This window comes from Lepisma saccharinum, chromosome 7 (assembly GCF_977018435.1).
Source record: "Lepisma saccharinum chromosome 7, izLepSacc3.1, whole genome shotgun sequence".
NCBI classification, from domain to species: Eukaryota; Metazoa; Arthropoda; class Insecta; order Zygentoma; family Lepismatidae; genus Lepisma; species Lepisma saccharinum.
The window spans coordinates 90367634-90388286 of record NC_139235.1 but is presented as its reverse complement, the minus strand read 5'-3'; the positions used below and the strand labels follow the sequence as shown (position 1 = coordinate 90388286).

General features: G+C 37.9%; 2 protein-coding genes across 2 annotated transcripts; both read right to left on the bottom strand.

The window, feature by feature from the left end:
• Positions 1-771: 771 nt before the first annotated feature.
• On the bottom strand, positions 772-11058 carry Pop5 (POP5 ribonuclease P/MRP subunit). Its single transcript, XM_083126034.1, has 4 exons — positions 10902-11058; positions 8257-8405; positions 3792-3961; positions 772-1011 (listed from the first exon to the last, which is right to left on the bottom strand). The coding sequence occupies exons 1-4, from the start codon at positions 10919-10921 to the stop codon at positions 874-876; spliced, it is 477 nt and encodes a 158-aa protein (XP_082982160.1). The 5' UTR covers positions 10922-11058; the 3' UTR covers positions 772-873.
• A 7402-nt stretch (positions 11059-18460) lies between these two features.
• LOC145990339 (choline transporter-like protein 1) lies at positions 18461-20228 on the bottom strand. The gene has a single exon (XM_083126033.1). The coding sequence runs from the start codon at positions 20196-20198 to the stop codon at positions 18516-18518; it is 1683 nt and encodes a 560-aa protein (XP_082982159.1). The 5' UTR covers positions 20199-20228; the 3' UTR covers positions 18461-18515.
• Between the last annotated feature and the right edge of the window lie 425 nt (positions 20229-20653).

The following is a 20653-nucleotide window of genomic DNA, read 5'->3' as shown; positions in this document are numbered from 1 at the left end:
GTAAAGACATCATATTTGGTGATAAGACTGCCTCAAACGTCGTTGTTCACCAGGGACTTTTTCACCAAAAATATCATGTCATCCTCCACCCACCTGACTTGACCCAACACAAGCAGTTCTGGACACCTCTACAGAACACAACGTCAGGGTTCATTTTTAAAAAGTTGAGAAATTGGTGGGACCAGTATGTATGTGCAATAGGAAACTGTTTCGAAGGTGATGGCAGCCAATAGTCACAATGTGAGTTTTTGGTCAGATGGTAACACAAGTCCGGAAAATTTTGGACATCACTTCATATTCAAAAGAAAAGAGAACAATTGGGGTTGAGGCTGGATCACTTTCATACACATTCTACTTACAGAGTAACCAACTCCAAGTAACCCCACTACAAGAGGTAAATGCCAAACTGACCAATGCTTAGACAAATTTTCCTATACAAGCTGTCTGTGTATTAACTTCAAGAAATGGACACAAATGAAATTGCTGTCATTGCAACAATTCTTAAGGGCAAGAAAATAGTGATCATAATAAACAAATGTTAACCCCATGGTAAAAAGCTAATGTGTGTGTAAGTAAACAATTTAGATGTTCATTATGCACAAATGAGCCCTGTATACCATTTGTTACCTAACATATTTTCAAGTGGATCATACTGCCATCTACTGACCCATTTTGAAACTACTATGGTGAGTTACTCCATGTGGAAAGAAACGTGCAATGAAACATATAAAAATAATTAAGAAGTGGTCATGGAGTTAAGTATCTGTTTTCCACATTTTATTGCCAAGAAGAATATAGGAAAAGTTTACATTAAACAAACTAATGGGCACAATAATGCATTTATTACTTTAATTACAAACTGTACAAAATGGATTATGTTACTTCTTCACTGACTTCTAATTCTGAAAATTCCTTAAAATGTAAGTCCATCACAGCTCTTTCCACTTTCTGCTTTTCCTCTTCTGTCCTTAGTAAACTCCACATCCTTATCAGACAGCCTCGTTGATAGTGCTATGGAAAGTACAAAAAGTGATAATGATTATTTGATAAGCTGGTAATGCAGAACACACTTGGAACAGTGATAACGTCATGTGCCAGAGGCCTCTTGGCAGATGACAGCATTATCACAGTTCCAAGTGCATGGACTGAATCTGTACTTGATGATGAAGAGATGATTACATCACCATCAACTGTGGTTCAGAGTCCTCCATGGAGAATTTTATTTGTTACTTGAAGTCTATTAATCATTTATATCATGATTTACAAAGCTTATTTCAGAGACAACATTTGCATTAGCAAAAATAATAGCCTGTGTAATAGAAATATTATTTCCCTTCATTAATGTGACTTTTAGAACACACTGTATGAGGAAAATATGCAACTAATTTTAGGAAATTTTAATTTTTGGACAATTTTGAAAAAAAATCTCTGGGAAGCAGCAAAATAAAAAAAAACAAATCTCAGTCACCCATGCAAAAAAAATACTGACTTTAACTTTTAAAAAAACTGACAAATTACAGACTTTTTACTGGCATTTTCCACCCCCTGCATTTAATGTTCCACAATATGGAATAATTGCCAGGTCAATCCTCCCAATAAAAGTGATATGCTTCATTTGATTACACAAAAATACATCTATGATACTTGACATAAATAAATTTCAGTTAATTAGTATTTAAGGAGAATAGCTAAAGTGAAAATTACTTCTATGTTAATATTATTGGATATTTTATTCCATTTGTATTCCTTAAAAACACAAGGTTTTATTTATATTGCAATGAATTAACATGTATAAATAAATGTTTTACTGTGCTTTTCTGTTTTACAATGCTTTTCTTTTACTTTCGGCATGTTACTGTTCTCTCACATATTATTTCGACTGTATCAATCAATTTGATTTGAACAGGGATGATTCAGAAAAACTATTATTTCAATTTCCTTACAGCAACTATTATAGTCATTTTGTACATTTTTCAGCAAATACATGTACATAAAATCACATTTGAATGGGTCAACATAGTGAATGTACACTCAAGTGCCAAAAGTCATGGGATACTTATTTAATATCATGTGGGACCTCCTTTAGCCTGACAGAAGTGGCATAGACTCTCCCATTCTGCGGAAGTCCTCTGAAGAGATATTCAACAATGCAGTCTCGAGAGCCACCCATAATTGCATGGTTGTTGCAGGTGCATGATCTTGGATGTTTTGATCATGTCCCAAATGTGCTCCACGGGGTTAATGTCTGACGATCTAGGTGGCCAAATCATTCGTTGGAATTGTCCAGACTGCTCCTCAAACCAATCGTGGCCTGGTGACATGGTACATTGTCACTCTGGGAAATCTCATTGTTGTTAGGGTGCATGATGTCCATCGTGAAGTCCATGAAGGGCTGCAAATGGTCACCAAGCAGGTGAACACAGCGATTTTCAGTCAATTAACAGTTGAATTTGACCAAAGGCCCAAACCATGCCATGTAAACATGTCCCACAACATTATGGAGCCACCAACAGCTTGCACAGTGCCTTATTGGCAACTTGGGTCCATGGTGTCATGGGGTGTGCACCACACATGAACCTTACCATCAACTCATACCAACTGAAATCGTAACTCATATGACCAAGCTACATTTTTCCAGTCATATAGGGTCAATGTGTGGAGGAGCCCAAGTGAGGCACTGCTACCGATGGGGTGCTGTTAGTAAAGGCACTCTAGTCGGTCTTCTGCTGCCATATCCCATCAATGCCAAATTTCACTGAACTGATCTCGCAGACACGTCTCTTGTATAATTCTCATTGACCGTTAATTTGATTTCACACAGTGTTGCTTGTCTGTTAGCATGGACTTTTCTCCTCAGACGTCACTGGTCATGGTCATTAAGCAGATGTGGTCGGCCACTGCGCTGTTCTTGGTGGAAGGTAATGCCTGCAATGAGGTACTCTCAGTACATACTTGACACTATGGATCGAGGAATCAGAAATGGAATGTCCCATGCCCCTAGCTCCAACTATCATTCTGCGTTCAAACTCTGATAATTCTCGGCGTGTAGCCAGAAGCACGTTAGAAGATGTATCACAAGACTTACAAGAGTACAACCGCAAATGATAATATTTGGCGTATTTATACATCTGTTACGTGACGCTAGTGCCACGTGAATACTTACATAATACTATCCCAAGACTTTTAGCACTTGAGTGTAGAATACAATAGAACAAGAATTAGGAGAAACGTTAAAAAGATCAAAGATCAGTTACTTACGTGTGTGAGTATGAAATGTCGATCAAAACAACGTTTCAGAGGTCATGACTGCCTCCTTCTTCAGGTTAATATGTATTCCTAGACACCTGATATGGTGTCACGTTAAAAAAGTGTTAGTTGAGGATACAGCTAACACTTTTTTAACGTAACACCATGTCAGGTATCTAGGAATACGTATTAACCTGAAGAAGGAGGCAGTCATAACCTCTGAAACGTTGTTTTGATCGACATTTCATACTCACATATGTAAGTAACTGATCTTTGATCTTTTTAACGTTTCTCTTCATTAGCTGTGATAATACGCACATCACAATATGTTTGAACAATAATTAACTGAGATAGTGAGGTTGTGATGACAAAAGGCAGAATTTTAATTTTATATAAACAGTGTAATAACACCAAAGAGTTGTTATGCACAGAACTACGAGGAAACAAGGAAAAACAAATGCCCACAATGTAAAATACAGGGAAAAAGATGATCACCAAACAGATAAGGTATATATTTGTATTCCAAATTTTAAGGGCAAACACACCTGCAAAAATTTATAGCATTTCAACATTGTTGCTCCAGTGTAGAGAGTCCTTATAGCGACATTTACTCCAGACATCTTTTTCACAAATGGAATAGCACTTGTTACTAGGACATGCGGGCCATGTCGGACACGTATAAAGCCCACTCTGGTATATGAATTGCAATACCTTGCTGTAAAACACACAAAGGGATTGGATTATAATTACACACATGAAATGCAACCACAATCAAGAAAATTCAGACATGCAGCAGCAACATTAATATGCAATAATTATGGTATTGTTAAAGTCCTTATTCAAATTCCACTTGGCTACAAAGAACGTTCCGAAAGATCAGTATCCTCTTGTCACACAAGTAAACAACCATCTGTCACGTCCGCGTGGAGCCCAGTATATCCTCCCCTCAAACCTTTCCCAACTATAGCAACCGTTCTAGGAACTGACAGCTCGAGTCAAGTTGACGTGAAGTAAATGAGATGTTGCCATTCAGTTTCTTTCAAGATTTCTTAACGTGAGGTTGCGGTTGCATTATCTTAGCTAGGATGTGTTATTGTGTTGTGCTATTGTTTTATGCAATGTGGAGACCTTGGGAGTATAACTCCGCAATGACTGGGTGGACATCTAAAAACTGCAGGTAAAAGTGACAACAGCGCTTTTCAGAAAAACAGGTGTTGGCTTGAAACCAGATATGCATCCAGTCGGCTTTCTCTTGAGCTGTGTGAAAGATACCGAACTGGCATTCGAATCAGGACTTCAAACAGGGGCGGTTACTGATATTGTTGCAGTGTTGCACAACAACCGGATATTTTACAACAAAATTTCATACTTTTTGTGAGTATATTTTTTCATTTGTTTTCCTTTTAAATATATTGAACATAAACAAACAATTTTGCCCTTCATTGCTTCATAAACCAAATTCCATTACAATTTACAATCTGTTCAGTGTACGAGTAGACGCACAGGTATGCATTGCAAAGCCGGAGCAACGGCCTGATCTCTACATCGAGGAGTATTGGAGCGAAGTTCAAAGCTGTTCTTCCTATCCCCTGCTTCAGTCGGTTTGGTTGTTGCAATGGGTTTTCAATACAGCAAAGTCAGTAGGCGACCCATTCCGGATCCCCCGGCGGGTGAGGGAAGAAGAGGACGGACCAACAACAAACACTTGATTGCTAATTCTTTCATACACCGTTATAGAGCAGCAGCAGCATTCGAACAGCAGCCAAGTTCTCACTGTCCTGTGTCATAAAGCAACAGACAAAATGTCCACGTTAAGCAAAGATAAATATTTTATTTTGAGGAGAATCTTAAACTAATTTAAATTATGCTTGAAACTTGTAACAATTTGATTTGATATGTTGTTTTTTAAATCCACTTTTGCACAGAAAGACTAATCGGGACTGGACCTGCAGTTTAAACTTGGATCCGACCATTAAAGTACTTCATATGTAATCACAAGAAACACAATTCTGCATAATATTGCTGCCGAATAAATGGAAACTTCAAATTTTTTATTAAGATTATTAATTGTACTCCTTGAAAGTGCCACGTGTCACTCACATATAAAATTATAAATACATATAATTACATTATAAATATATACAAATTAAAGTTATATAAATATATTATATATATATTTGCTCCAACCACCAACATTCTGAACCACGAGCCGCGACTGACTTCAACTATAACATACATCCATACATCCTACATCACTTTTATGCCAGTTTTTTTTTACTAATTCTGATAATGTGGATGCATGATCGAATAAAGCTGATCACTGGAAACACAAAAAGGAAGCATCCAAGCAAGCTACATCAAGACTCAAACGTGGAACCTTAAGTTAAGCACCCCTGAACTTTGCACCATGCCCTGAAGGCATACAGGAGCATAGGGCAGGAGGAGGGGGGGGGGTTCTCAAATAAACAACTAACAAGAGACTTTGTGAGCCCCAGCTGCACATGCAGTGATGACAGAAGCGTGCAGTAAAGGAAGGCGGAGCAAGCGCCGCTTGCGTTGTTTTTTAAAAACTAACTCTCTAGCCTTCTTCAACCCGAAGGATCATGGCTGCAGTAACACAGGCCTTCCATCTGTCCCTATCTTGAGCAAGATCTATCCACTCTTTTCCATCTCTACCGATTTCCTTTAGGTCTATCTCAACGTTGTCCCTCCATCTTCATCTTCCTACAGGTCTCTTACCATCAGGTTTTCCAACAAGAATCCTGTAAACTCCTCTTTCCTCTCCCATTTGTGCAACATGGCCTGCCCACCTAAGTCTTCTTGATTTAATTATTCTAATAATATCTGGACATGAATACAAATTATGTAGTTCTAAATTATGTAACCTTCTCCACTCACTTGTCTCCTCATCCCTTTTAGGTCCAAATATTTTCCTAAGGATATTATATTTTCAAATACTCTCAATTTATGTTCCTCTTTCAACGTAAGGGACCAAGTTTCACACCCATATAATACTACAGGCAAAATTAATCTTTTGCATATTTTAACTTTTAGTTTCTTAGATATTAAAGGAGAAGACAAAAGTTTATGAAGAGAGAAATAACATGCATTTCCTGAATTAAGCCTACTTTTTATTTGTTCCTCCAGACTTAAGCCATACTACACTGCCACTGATACATTGCCATCATCAAATCTTGATCATGGATACCGAAAGAACATATTAAATATGACTACTTAGGACTCTAAAATTTGAAACTGAGAAGACAATTACCGGGTCCTATGGACTGCCGTGTGGGAGACAAAGCTTCAATTCCCAGAGTAGGAGATTTCTGGCACAAATCTATCTAGAAAAGTTGCTATTTGGAGCACACAAAAGTCTTTTGTACTTGACACAGAGTCTGAAGAAGACCTTGCTAGAAGGTTGAAACATTACGTTTAGTTTATGTTTTTAATAAAATAAATTACTGCCTTGGTCAGCATATTTAGTTTTTCATAATCATGGAAACAAGGCTTAATGGTGTTATAATTTTAATGGTACCCACAGAAACATACAAAGGGCGTGAAAATAAAAAAAAAGATTCTCAATGCATCATTTCCGCACTACAAATGTTTAAAAAAAAGTCAGTTTTGTCACCTGTATGCTGGCAACACAACATTTGATTGTACTGCGATGTAACTTCCTGCCAGAAAACAGCAATGGCAGTGTTGCAAGGAACACACAAATTGTCTCAGCCTACATGTTAAATATTTGCAAATCTCGTTGCCAGGTTGAGATCCGATATTATCACTTCCCGGTGGGTTACTGGCAGTGTTTCAAGTTTCATTTTACAGTACATAATATGGTTGGTATTTTATAATTTTTTCACACAATTTGTGTGTTCCTTGCAACACGGCTACTGCTGTTTTGTGGCAGGAAGGTGGCAAAATGGAAATTTTTGAACATTTATAGGGCCGAAATGACAGACCAACAACAACAAAAATTTTACTGAGAAAAGTTGCTTGATTATATATAACCTCTCTCTCTCTATGTATGTATGTATGTATCTCTCTCTCTCTCTGTGTGTGTGTGTGTGTGTGTGTGTGTGTGTGTGTGTGTGTGTGTGTGTGTGTGTGTGTGTGTGTGTGTGTGAGAGAGAGAGAGAGAGAGAGAGAGAGAGAGAGAGAGAGAGAGAGAGAGAGAGAGAGAGAGAGAGAGAGAGAGAGAGAGAGAGAGAGAGAGAGAGAGAGATATAGAGAGAGTGAGAGAGAGCAAACAAACTTGGTGCAACTATCGCCAGCACAGATCCGTAAACATAACAATTTCACGATAATGTTTGTGTTCGGGAATTTCACTACACATCAAAAGACTTTTGGTTTGAGTTAGATGACCAGCTATAGATTATAAATGATCTCTAGAGAATATATATGTCGATATGTTATGATGTAAGTTCAAATCAAATTGCAACTTTAACTCAGCAGAAAGTTCAAAAGAGAAATTGCAGCTTCCACGAGACTTGAACATGGGTTCCTAGCATACCAGGCTGTTGATTTTTTTTTATTGAGATGCAAAACGTAGTGGATTGAGTTGGTGTTCTATATCCACTTTATGCACAGTAAGGCTAATCGGGACAGGAACTACAGTTAAAAGTGTGATCCGAACCACTGTGCCATGTGCCTCCACCGGGTATCGAACCTGGGACCCCTTGTTTACAAGGTGACGATGCTAATTGCACCATCGGGGAACAAAATGTAGTGGCATTGTGATAAAAAAAAAGTGCTCCCCTGCGCTTAGCACCACACCATGAAGGTGTATAGGGGGTGAGGGGGTAACGCCCCACACTTCCTTGATCCGGTCATGAGTGGGGGTGATGTGATCAGCATCATGCCCCTGACTGCCTTTACCCCCCCCCCCCCCCAGGGTTTCCCCCAGGTACCCATGTTATTCGACGCTGGGTGGGCGCCGGGGTCACTTCCAATGTTAGGCTAAGGAGAATTAAAATAACAGGTCTTTGAAAATATAATTGCTCTTACCTATAAGACCATTTCTTGTAGCTGCAACTCCAAAGTCGCCATGCATCTGCTGAACTACATCAAGGATAGTCTGTTTAAAAGAGCTTCTATCTAAGCGAAATTCAACATGTTTAAATAGATCCGTTGGATTAACCTCCACCACAATATACCTGAAAGAGTTACATACAGATAAACATTATTTCCACAAAATTTGAAGGTGCATCTCTATGATGCATTATTTTAGGTGGAAACCAAATGGACAGGACTGGATTATAACATTTAAACACGTTATTTTTTTAATATATATATGCTTCCAGTGGAAGGGTTAATTAATGCTTCTTATCAACTAAAAATAAGAATAATAACCCATGGTGGCCAGGGCCTATCTATCAACTGCCAGCCTCACTGCCACAAACCAACATAGCAGATCATCCAACCAGTTAAAGGGTGATGTGTGGTCAGAACGATGAACCCCTAGTCGTTATCGTAGGTTTATATGACCAGTTACACTACTCGATTGTAGCTCCCCAATTTCCTCATGATGCTGGGTGGCCACCAGTCCCATACATAGGCCAAAATCTTAGGAGAAAATTTGTTATGCTTTCCCTAAGAGACTCGAACCTGCAAGTGTTCTGTAGTCGGAGCCCAAAACTTGCACCTTAGACCGCACGGCCATGGTGTGGGATGGTGGGATGCTTCTCAAGAACTGCTTTTTGGTTAATTGTAATAATGATGATCAGACGAAATGAAATGTCTCTGACTGCCATGTGGGACACCCAGGTTTGATTCCGGGGGAAGGGGGGGGGGGTATATGCTTTGCAAATACTAAGGCAATCAGAGCTAACAACAACCCTACCTTACTTAAAAACACTGTGGTATCTGAAGGGGGATGAGGAAAATTCCCTTTCAGTTGTAAATTTTTGGTGTTGGAAAAGAGGGGCCGAGATCCTGAGGCTTCAATAAAGTAACTGAAATTACTCCCAATTAGAATTTTATTAAATACCTCACTGCTCACAGCATGAACAGAACTCGATTTATCCAGAAAACATGCTTGTACACCGAAATAACAAAAAAAATCCTTTTTTCCCTTTTTTTTAACATGTATTTAATCACCCCCTACTTAGGTGTAGCTGGAAATTAAGAAAACAGATATTTTTATTCAGCCTACCACAAAGCTGGTTAATATGAAAACTGAAGCTGTACCTACTTTAACTTGCTTCAATTATTAATGCATTCAGACTTCATCCTGGGTGGGGAATGGCCACATTACTTTAATACTGTATTTTTACAAAACTTCATGCACGTAAGAATGTAATCCTTAAGAAACAAAACGAAAAAATCTTTACCTCAACTCAATACAATTTTAGATTTCCAAATATTCAATTTTATCAAATCCCAGTGCAGGTATATAACAATGTAAATTCACTATACTGTAAAAAATAGCAAAAATTCTTGACCACAATCATAATTTCTTGATTTTACTTGAATTTCTTGACCTAACTGTTGATTTCTTGACTGGTAGACACCCTGTTGTATCATGATGGTACAAGAATTACACAATCAGTCTACTCTCCAAAATTTTCCATACTCTTTTACAATTGTCCCTCGTCATAGATTTGAGAAAATCATAATGTACACTTGAGACCAAATCTGTAAAACTATGACTCAAAACACAAAAAAATGAACTGCACAAAATTGGAGACAAGAAGATTACAGCTAATATGACCTGTGGGTATTTTACCTAACGTAACACAAAAGACCAATTAAGTAAGCTGAAAAAAGTTGTTTTCAATTGACAGGTTAGGAATGTTATCTGTGGGGACATCTGGCACCATGGCGGTTAAAGATTAAAAGCTTGCACAGAGCATTTCAAAAGTCACGCAACCCAAATTTGAAAATTTATAACATTAATACCGTAAGAGATATTTACACCAGGTTTTCTGAATTATAAAGCATCATCCATTGAGATATTTTTCAATCCTTAACATTATCAGTTAACTACATACAGAAAATTATATAAATTAATAACTATCAGAAGGCAGCCTTAAATTTTTTCCAGAAATGCACTTTTGAGTGAGAAAAATATATATAAGAGATTATCGAAGGTTTATAAGTAGACATCTGATGCCTGATACCTTGTCAATCTGCCATTTGGGACCGATTTTGATCATGTGCAACACTTGATGAATTTATGACTGACAATTTTATGGGTTGAGTGAAAAAGTGCAATTCTTGGGACATAACTCCACAACACTAGCAGGTCGAAATTTTGATAACATTCCACCACCATGCCATCAAGGAAACCCAACAGAACTTGACACAAGTTCCACAGAGGATTATATCCTGGCTATGAGTCCAGTTGTCAAGAGCCTTGTTAGTCTACAAAATGCAGTCCAGGGTGTACTAGGTGAGAGATAATGTGGGTTACAGAATCGAAATAACGAGTAACAGTAAGTACTCGTAAATGTAAGAAATAGACATCATTTTCGTTAGAAAATCATTATTTCACCTAAAGAAATGTTCCGCAGTGCAGAACAGTTCATTAGCAATGTAAAAAAAGTGCGAAATATACGATTTATAGGTGTCACCCCTATAGTAAAGTAGTACCGAAAATACATTAAAACTAGTCTTCCAGTAAATAGTTCCTAAACAGACACTGCACTCACCTGCTCTTATGACGAACCATTTTTTCTTACTTATGTAAATGTCCTATTTCAGCAATACATACATTTCCGAAGAATATAAATGACCGAGATTTACATTTTCAAAATGAAGATAGAATCCACAGATTATATCAAGAAACACAAATACCAGGCCACATATTAGAAGGCTACCTTCTTCTTCATCTTCTTGACCATCAACTTTAAAGGGTGCACGTTCCGAAAGTCGCACGCATTGAACTGTAGGCACAGATTAGAAATAGGCAAGTAGGGGTGTGAGGGACAGAATTTTTTTGGTCGGGACTGGAAATTTTTTTAATCCCGACATTCGGGACGGAAAAAATTCACCATTTCCTGACGAAGTCGGGAAATTTTCGGGACAGATAATGTTCGGAATTTCCAGAAACTCTGAAAATCTCGAATTCTACACGTCATTTTCAACTTAAGTGATTGTTTTACATTTCTGAAATAAAATCAAACAATTTGCGACAAGTTCGAAACACTTGAAATGCAGAAAACGTCGAGAATTAGCAGCTTTTTTGAATTGACCATTATGTATTTCCCGACTGCTCGGGATCCCGAAAGGCCGGGAAGTCATTTCCTGAAGTTGGGGTAATTTTTTTTTCCCCGATCCCGACTTTTCGGGATCCCGTACACCCCTATATGGAAGGACTGCTTCGCGGGGCAAAAGTGAAGCCATTCTCTCGCTTAGTTACGCCAGGGAACGGAGGAAGAAAATCTCAAGCAGACGAATTTTTCTGTGGCGGCAAATGGATTTTTACGGCAGATTATTTCCGAAATAAAAGTCATAATTTATGCGAAAGCATTGCATTCAGTACATTACCTGCATTCAGACACCACTTTCTATGCATATTCTTGTTACTTGTGAATATAACGTGTGCAAAATACCTTTTAAAGGATATAAAACGCTTAACATGTAAAATGATAACAAGAAGGGAAATTGAATACAAACCGACTGTTGGAAAGGGTTCTCAGAGGTTAGCTTTTACGTAATACTTGACATGTATTTACTTGTGATTAACGCAATCTTTTTTACATAAATTGTAAGAATTATAGCATAAATAGTGCATAATTACAGTAAAATTGAGTAAAAGTATCTGAATTATTTATTCCTCATATCTACGAAACACAACCTAAAAAATTGCAAAACAAATTGGTAAATTTCGAAACGTTACTTTCTCCTAAAGTATTTAATATACAATTTCTACTGTATAATTACCAGTTATACTCAGTATATCAGATTGAATTAGAGTTTGACCGCAACAAATTTTAAATGTATTGCTTGTCCTTTTCCTTTTTCAAAAACCTACTCTTGGTGCATTACTACGAAAACGTTGATTTTTCCACAAATACAGCAAATTTCCCTGATTTTTCTAGGATTTCCAGGCTGGTAGACACCCTGATAACATGTTTTTGGTCACACAATTAACACTTTCAATACAAAAAAAAAATGAATCACGGTCAAAAAATCTCAAACAATATTTAACATTGATTTTAAAGTTTCCACACATTTTTTTCTTCCTGTGCGTCTTGCGAAAAACATACATTGTGTGGAAGTTGGGCCATAATGTCGAGACACTTTTTTGGGTGCACAACATTTATTCGTAATATTCACATATTTTAAGAATGAAAGCTATAAAAGTTTACACCCGGGCAATTATCTCAACGATTTGTACATCCAAACGCCGAACCATGGCAATAGTACGGAATGTCACACCGATTTGTTGCACGGAGGGCGAATAAACTGGTTGCAGGCATAAACCGTCGACATTTTAACTACTACCACCACTTGCAAGCAAGGCAGAGTGAAATAAAATATGCCGAAGCATCAAAACATGAGTACATCTTCTGCTCAGTGATGTGTGTCTAAGCGTAAACAACGATTGTCTACATTCTGCGTGTAGACAATGTAGACTTTGGCTCTGTCCGAAAAGTACAAAGGTACATACTTGAAGTATGGTCTTGGCGGAAGTGACGTCACCTAGTACAGTTCGAAAGCGCCAAGAACAGAAGCACCCAAGTGCACTGCTCGCAGTGCAGGTGGTTGGTGACTAGGTCACGTGGTTTCCGCACTCGTTGTTCATTTGTTTATAATCACGGAGGTAGAAAGCCAGCGACACAGGTAGATATATGTTTATGGGCCTGCAAGTAGTTGGTTATAGTTCTTCTAATGTGTGAAAATGTATGTGTACGAACATTTGAAAACGCTATGTGATTTCTATGGTGAAAAATAAGTGTTTAGAACGCGAGGATAACAACGAGTACTCAGTTTTATCTACTGATCGAATTTGGCGCTGCAGTCGAAGTGCAATTCGAAAGACGTGTACTTTCAGTCCACGACTTGAAGACCGCACTCCAAGACCATACTCTGAGGATGCTCGCTTCAAGTACGGTCTATGTAAACTATGTAATCAACGTAGACAACATGGCGTTCGGCGTTCTCCGTGCAAGGCACGCACATTGTTCTAGCAGCAACAACAAACATCAGCGGGTGTACATAGAGAGCGTGAAATATTCCACTGTCCAGAAATAAGTATTTTAAGTATTTATTTACGTTCAACCAATTCACTACGTATTAATTGAACTGCAAAATAAACTTGTCGCGACATACCCAAAAAATGCGATGTCCGTAGAAGGGCAAGATTTGTTTTACTTGTATTTCTATTACCATTTCACACGTGGAAAAATCTGCTATAAGGACACATGTACTTTCCTATGCAGTAATAAAACAAAAACTATTTTTAGCCTTCCGTTTTGTCAGTGTAAAAAAGAATATATCTATAAGAGATCTAGAAAAATACGTGAATGCAAAGGTAATGAACACACTTTTAAATACTATGTTCTCATAACAATAAATTGCATGGTATTTTCCCGAGATTATTAGTCAAATTGTTTGTGGTGCAATGGCGCACGATTAATTAAATAATTATAAATATATTACTGTCATATTACCATATATTATATTATTATTAATATTCTGGGACACTTGGTTTGGACCCCTCCCCTAGAAATATATTTCTAGATACGTGATTGTAAGCTTCGTCGTTGGGTGAAGTCTCTGTAATTTTCTGTGTTATTCAGTTTTAAACTCATTCAGCAAATTCGTATGGCTGAATGTATAATTTTCATTGCAAAATACCAGAATCTATACTGTCTTTTCTATTTTAAAAGGGCGCTATCTAAAATACGGCACTGTGTTTTGAAATTATAGGAGCCAGGTCTTGCTGCGAGAAAGTGACCGAATGTAGTGGATGGGCGCAGGGCCGGATTAACTGGATGCTATTGATGCTGCAGCATTAGGCCTATTCCAGGCCCAGATGAAAACAGACGAGAATTTTTCGAAAGCTGAACAGTTTTCTTTTGCTATATTAACCTGAAAATTTATCGTAGAATGAAATTAGGAGCCCCAATTTCGAACCCCTAGACACAGGTAGTAAATTTTTCACCTTGAAAGTTAGTTGTACAGAAAAATCGACGGTATGCAGCATCAGGCCCAATTTCGTCTTAATCCGGCCCTGGCATGAGCGAAGCCAAGAAAATGCAACGAGCTTGATTTTCCAGCTGCTAGTGTGCAACGATTTGACTCCAGCTTTTGGCAATCGCAGCGTCTCGCCAACGGCAAGGGAGCATTTCCCTCTTCTTTTGTTTTAAGCGGCCTGTTTATGTTTTCGATATTTGCCTACAGCTCAGTGAGTTCTCTTTTGGCATTGTTGTTAAACGGTTTTATTGACCGCCTACTTACTTGTTGTTCCTCTTTTCTTCAAGTCGCACTGCAACAAGAATTTCAGGTGCTTTTAAGATGTCATCAGCGTCGTGCTCGGGAAACTTTTTAACGCGAGTTGTATCGTGACGGGTAGTATACGTGTTAATATGTGTGGTGTATAAGTGTGGAAATTGCGATGTGATTGGAGAGCAAGAGGTAATTATGCAGCATGTTGCCACCAAATAGAGTTCAGATAGATGCTACGTTATCGTCGTGGCGATGATGATGATGGGAAGGCTGTGAGGAGGATATGAGAAGGATGAAAGAAGGGGTGGATCTCAGATTGGGAGGCAATCATGCGTCATAACTTCTGAAGGGAACCTTCTCTTTTGTGCCACAACAATTTTTCCCCCTTTCCTTCAAAATGCACCTCAATTTCTTTCTCATTTTCCCATATATATTTTCTTTCCCCTTTAAGCCCAAGAGCTAGCTGGTGGTTGAACAAAGTAGAGACTCTTTCAAGTGGAATCTTCGTGACGCCATCTCAGAAACGGGCTATTGAAAAAACAAAACATATATGAGGACACAACGAAACATGCGCACGAAGGGCGTATGTCCCAAGAGACTGGTGAAGATGACTTACAAAAAACCTCAATGTAAGATTGATTGAGCGAGAGCCTGATCATAAAAGATTTAAAATACGAAACAGAGACGAAATTGACAAAATTTCAACATGTTCATTACTTTTTGAACAACTATCTTTTAGCGTGAGAGATCATATTTCAATTAAGAGACAAAACAATGGTTTGATCAAAATGATAACAGTGGACACATAATGTACAATGAACATAAGGACATATGCTTTTATTTCAATCTATCTTTCTTGCTGTGACAACAATGGTACGTAACAATGTGCTTCCCATTTCCTCGGGAGAGTGACAATAATAAATGTCGAATTTGTAATTACGTATTCCAAGATTAACCAGACAGTATTGAGTATTGCCTATGAATTAACATTTTCCTTAAAAACAGTGCTTTGCATACGGCACATGACTTGCTACATAATCTTGAAGGTTTACTACACATTTTTATTATCGATTTACACGAGAAACTCGTGCCGTTTATTATAATTAATAACGTTTAAATAGCCATTCAATCGCGCTCCAATGTAAAGTTTAGGGCAACCAAATGACAAACAACATTCTTTTGGGATACAATGAGCCTGGCGGCGCCACATTTATCGAGAAGAGAACACTACGAGATGTTAAAAGAAGAACAGCTGTGGTGGATACTTGCTCATTTGGTGTGTCGAATAGAACAGCGGTTCTGAAACTCCCCCCCCCCCTCTTTGTACGCTTTAGTCGTAACTAAGCGTCTAATGTAACCCCACCATAGGTTTTCTCCGAATAGTGCGTTTTGGGGGATTTTTTTGGCAGCCTGATTGGTGGAGTGTTTTTGATATGTTGGAGGCTTGTATCTGCAATAGAGCAAAATGGTATTCGAGTTGTACGTGGAAATATGTTAAACAAATAAACATTAGAATTCTACGTTTATTATTTTTTGGGTGTTCTTACGTTTACAAACTTTATGAATCGTTACAAAAGTAAAAATGAGGAACACATGTATGCTACTGAGAAGTATATATATAAAAAAAATAATTTTCATATACTTTTCCAGAGTTATTGAAAAAAAAGAACAAAAATGAGTTTGTGAACAAAATGTCAAGCACAATTTTGGAGTTTTTATTGTAAATCCTCAGAGTTTCTACTGAGAGAATGTGCATACATAACCTGACACAGTTTCTTCATATCTGGTTGTGCACTTGAAACCTCAAGCGGAGATTAAGCTCCAAATTTAGTCTATTAGAGATATATTTTTTAGTATAGTATATTTATTTATATAGTATTTTATTTCAAAATATATGAAACAAAAGAGTGTTAGTGACAAAATTAGCCTTATTTTCCAGTTGAGTGTTAAAGCTATGAAGTCTGTAACAAATAATTCTGCTCTACACACCTGCAGCAAAAATGTTATCGTGTGGATATTCTCGACATGTCTCGTCCGAGCTGATCGCGTACCTCATTCAAGTCGTTCATGTACCCCTGGGAATACGCGTACCACATTTTGAGAACCACTGAAATAGAATAATGTAATGAAGGCAAGGATATAAAAATATTATACAGTGTACGCTTTTAGAAGGAACACGAGTTCAGCCAATACTCAGTCAGTGCTATTTCGTTGTTGCCAAACCAACTGCTGGTGGAAGGGAAAGACAGAATTCGCTATGTGTCCAATATTCAACAATATTTTCTTAGCACGCATTTCTGCCTTGTGAATGCATTCATTTATTCATTCCTTTATTTTGGACCTAACAGCTTTCATAAATGAATGAATGAATGCATTATTTTACTTTTCGTGCCTCTACTAAACTTACTGCTGCTAGGTTTCGAGGGTGACATTATTAAATAACTCACGAAACACACGCTATTGCACTCTCAACTATTTGTGACCTACAGTTTTGGACACTTCTGCGTTGTAGCAACTCCATTAAAAGTAAATTAGGCCATTACAACCCAGAAGTGTCCGTGACTGTACAAGTAGACGATAAGCAAATAAAGCCCCTATCACACGGAACTGGATTTCTATTTGGAATGCTCTAGTTGACGCTGGACTGGCTACCCATTTGCTAGTTTTCGCCTCACACGGTACTTGTTATACCGTACTTGTCGATAGTCTTTCGTTTCCATAATGGCGGCCGCGCGAGATGTAAACAACGTATCACTTCACACTTTTAAAATACGATAACTATCCAACCGAGAGGAATATCGCATCGCATTAAATGGTTTTAGGTAGAGAAGAACGGCGCTGATAAAATACGTACTTTACAACGTTTACTATACACGTATGGAAGAATATTTTAGCTTTTTCAATTGTAAACTTGCCTTTCGTGTTGTATGCACTCGGAAGCCACAGACAAAAAAAAGGCTACTTTACAAACTCACAGAATATCTTCACATGGCCAAACTTTGCTCTGATTGGCTGTTCCACAGAATCTAGTCGAAGAAGTTAGTAGCAATTAGAACATGTCCTATTCCTCAAAACCAGTCAAGCAGTCAGCCAGGCGGCCATGATTACTACCCAGAAAGTTAGTTCATCGCCAACTAACTAGAAATCCAGTTCCGTGTGATAGGGGCTTAATTTTACACCGCCCTTGCTACGAAAAAACTGAACTCCAACTGACTCGGACTGGCAATGTTCGAGAAAGCCCATGACAATGAAGGGTCATTGTGTATGTTGAGACGAATTTAACACCTCAGCTGATATGGTGACAACGAAAAAACATACGGAAGGAAAGCGAAAGGGTAATTGTCTGTGTGTGTTGATACGTGCTGTGATCTATTGTTTCTTCAATAAACGAAAACTCCGGCTGTAGGCGAAATGTCTTGCCTCATCTTATGATGAACCCTAAAGTGGCAAATTTTATGAAAACTTCTTGAAAAGTAAAGTAAGAAAAGTTCCTAACTGTACAACGTTGCGCTCCTGCCATTGGCTGGTCACCACGGACAGGCTCTGCGTGACCCCGCCTTATATCGCTTCAAATCCGTACACCATATAATAACACATTGACAATAAAATAATAGTCTAATTATAATATTATTATAATTAGAAATTTTCAATCTTATATCAACGATTGACCCCGTCTACAAAATTTTCTTGCGACGCTCATAGACTCTAGTTTAATAATTACTTACATTAATTGGCTATGCATCTTATCGTATAAAATACAGGACTCTATTTCTTTTGAAAAATTATTTCAATGTTAACATATATTTGCTACAATTTAATCCTGTACAATTGGCTAAGTTGTGAAGATTTCCTGTAGATCCTTCTTGCAACTACACTAATTCATGTTCAATTTTCTTTGCTCCAATACCTTCAGCACCATATATTTTTTTATAGAGAGTATCCACAAATTTTGCAAGACCGGTACACATATAGAAAGATTTAAATTTGTCATTATTTTCATTCATGGCTTCGCAGTAACTTAAAAATATGACGTTGACTATCAAGGCATATTCCGCCAATAGAAACGCTGGTAATGCGGCAATGATTACTGGTGTCCACCAATAGTTATCTTGCAGCATAAAGTCAGCGCACGGTAGTGAGACAAAAAGCGACGTCCATTTTGTTAGATGCAGTGCATATGCTGCGAGGAAAAACACTGCAAGATGTTTTGATTTGTTTATCCATATGTTATTAAATGCTCGAATAGCAGAGGCAAAATAATTCTGACCATGGATCGTTATAATAATATAAGCACTCTGTGTGATGTATTTGACAACACTCTCCAAATCAAGAAAATACTGCACGTAGGAATATAATGTCATTTGAATAAGTGATGAGACTGTGTTGATAAAGGCTCCACAAGCAACTGACCCTAGGTGGTAACGCGATAGGCGTCCAATGCTCCTTACAATTGTCCAGAACTGAAACTCGTTGTACTTATCTATCGCATAGTACCATTCCACAACCACTCTTGCTATCACAAACTCCTGACAACCGATACAAAAGTTCATACTCCAAAGATGAACGACGAAGTTGGTAAGGGTGCTCCACGCGGAAACGTTTTGCAAATCATAGCTCGGGGACTTGGAATCACCACTGACGTATCGAACGCTCAATGTCCACAACGATACGTAACCCAACAGTGCAGAAATAAAACGCAAAGACAGGAGTGTTAAGGCTGGTAGAAAGAGTATCGGGCGTATAGTAAAGATGGCAAACGTAGCTTCCAAAAATAATTTACGCACAAGTCTTCCATTCTTCCGTAGATAAACAATTATAATAGGAATCGCTCCCAGAAAGGCTGCAGATATCGTTAATGTATGTACGATGATTCTACTGTCTATTCTTTGGTTGTTCAAAGCAGTCCAGGACATCACCAGTACTAGTATATAGACAAGAGTTGTAACTTCTGCCAAGACAATCCACCGTACCTTTCTCAATCCGAAAATAAATAACATTCCTAATCCAAAAGTTATAATCCCAACAAGTCGGCCTACCGTCAGGATATTTGACCACCGTAATCTAACAATAAGAAAGCCTCCAATAATTACAGGTTCCGAAAGAGACTTGTCTCCTCGTTCTCTTCGAAAGCACCTGTTAGCAAATTTCTCATATTTTGTAGGGCAAGATTTCACGCATCCATATTTTATCTTCGTTCTGTTGTCTGCCGTTTTAGTCACATTAAAAAGTTGAAACACCAGGCTCGAGTGATTTTTACCTGAGCATGTGAAATTGTCAATTCCTTTGTTTACCATTCCGCACAAGTTTCCACAATCGTCATATCCTTTGAGCATCACATCTAGATCCCCAAAGTGCATGAAATAGCCTGTTAATACCAGTAATATCAAAGATAACAAAACAAACATTGCCAGAAAGTAAATATTAGTGCATGCACGAGCTTTGGCGGTGAGTTCCAACTTTGACATGTCGCTCTGCTTGTCATGGTGTCTCCTTAGATGGCGTCTTAAATCGTGTACACTTCTCGACCATTTCTCTGCTGTGAATCGACGCATACTGGAAAGATAAAGTCAAATTGCAGTGACAATGAACTACGTTTCAGTTGAAGTCCATTTCCCTAGAAACTACTAAAGTGTTGATTGTTTAGATCTCTACAAATTTCTCAACAAATAGAACGTTCTGTAATCACATTCCTGATAAGAAATATGTTCACTAATAATATCTGAACAAAGGTTATTCAAATAAATATTTTTTGAAAAATGATTAAGGATATAATATTACACTATGTGGTACAATTTTCACAAGTTGAATGGGATAATAAGAAAAGCAATCCTAACATATGTAACCGGTGTTAAATCTTTGAAGCTTTGAGAACCTTAATCTTGTATTTTTGAATCAATGAATCCAATGAGGATCTTTCCATATGTCAAAGATTAGGAGCTATGATTCACTAGAAGAAGGAAAATCAACTCAACCGGCCTGACACTGACTCGATATTTCAATATTTGAA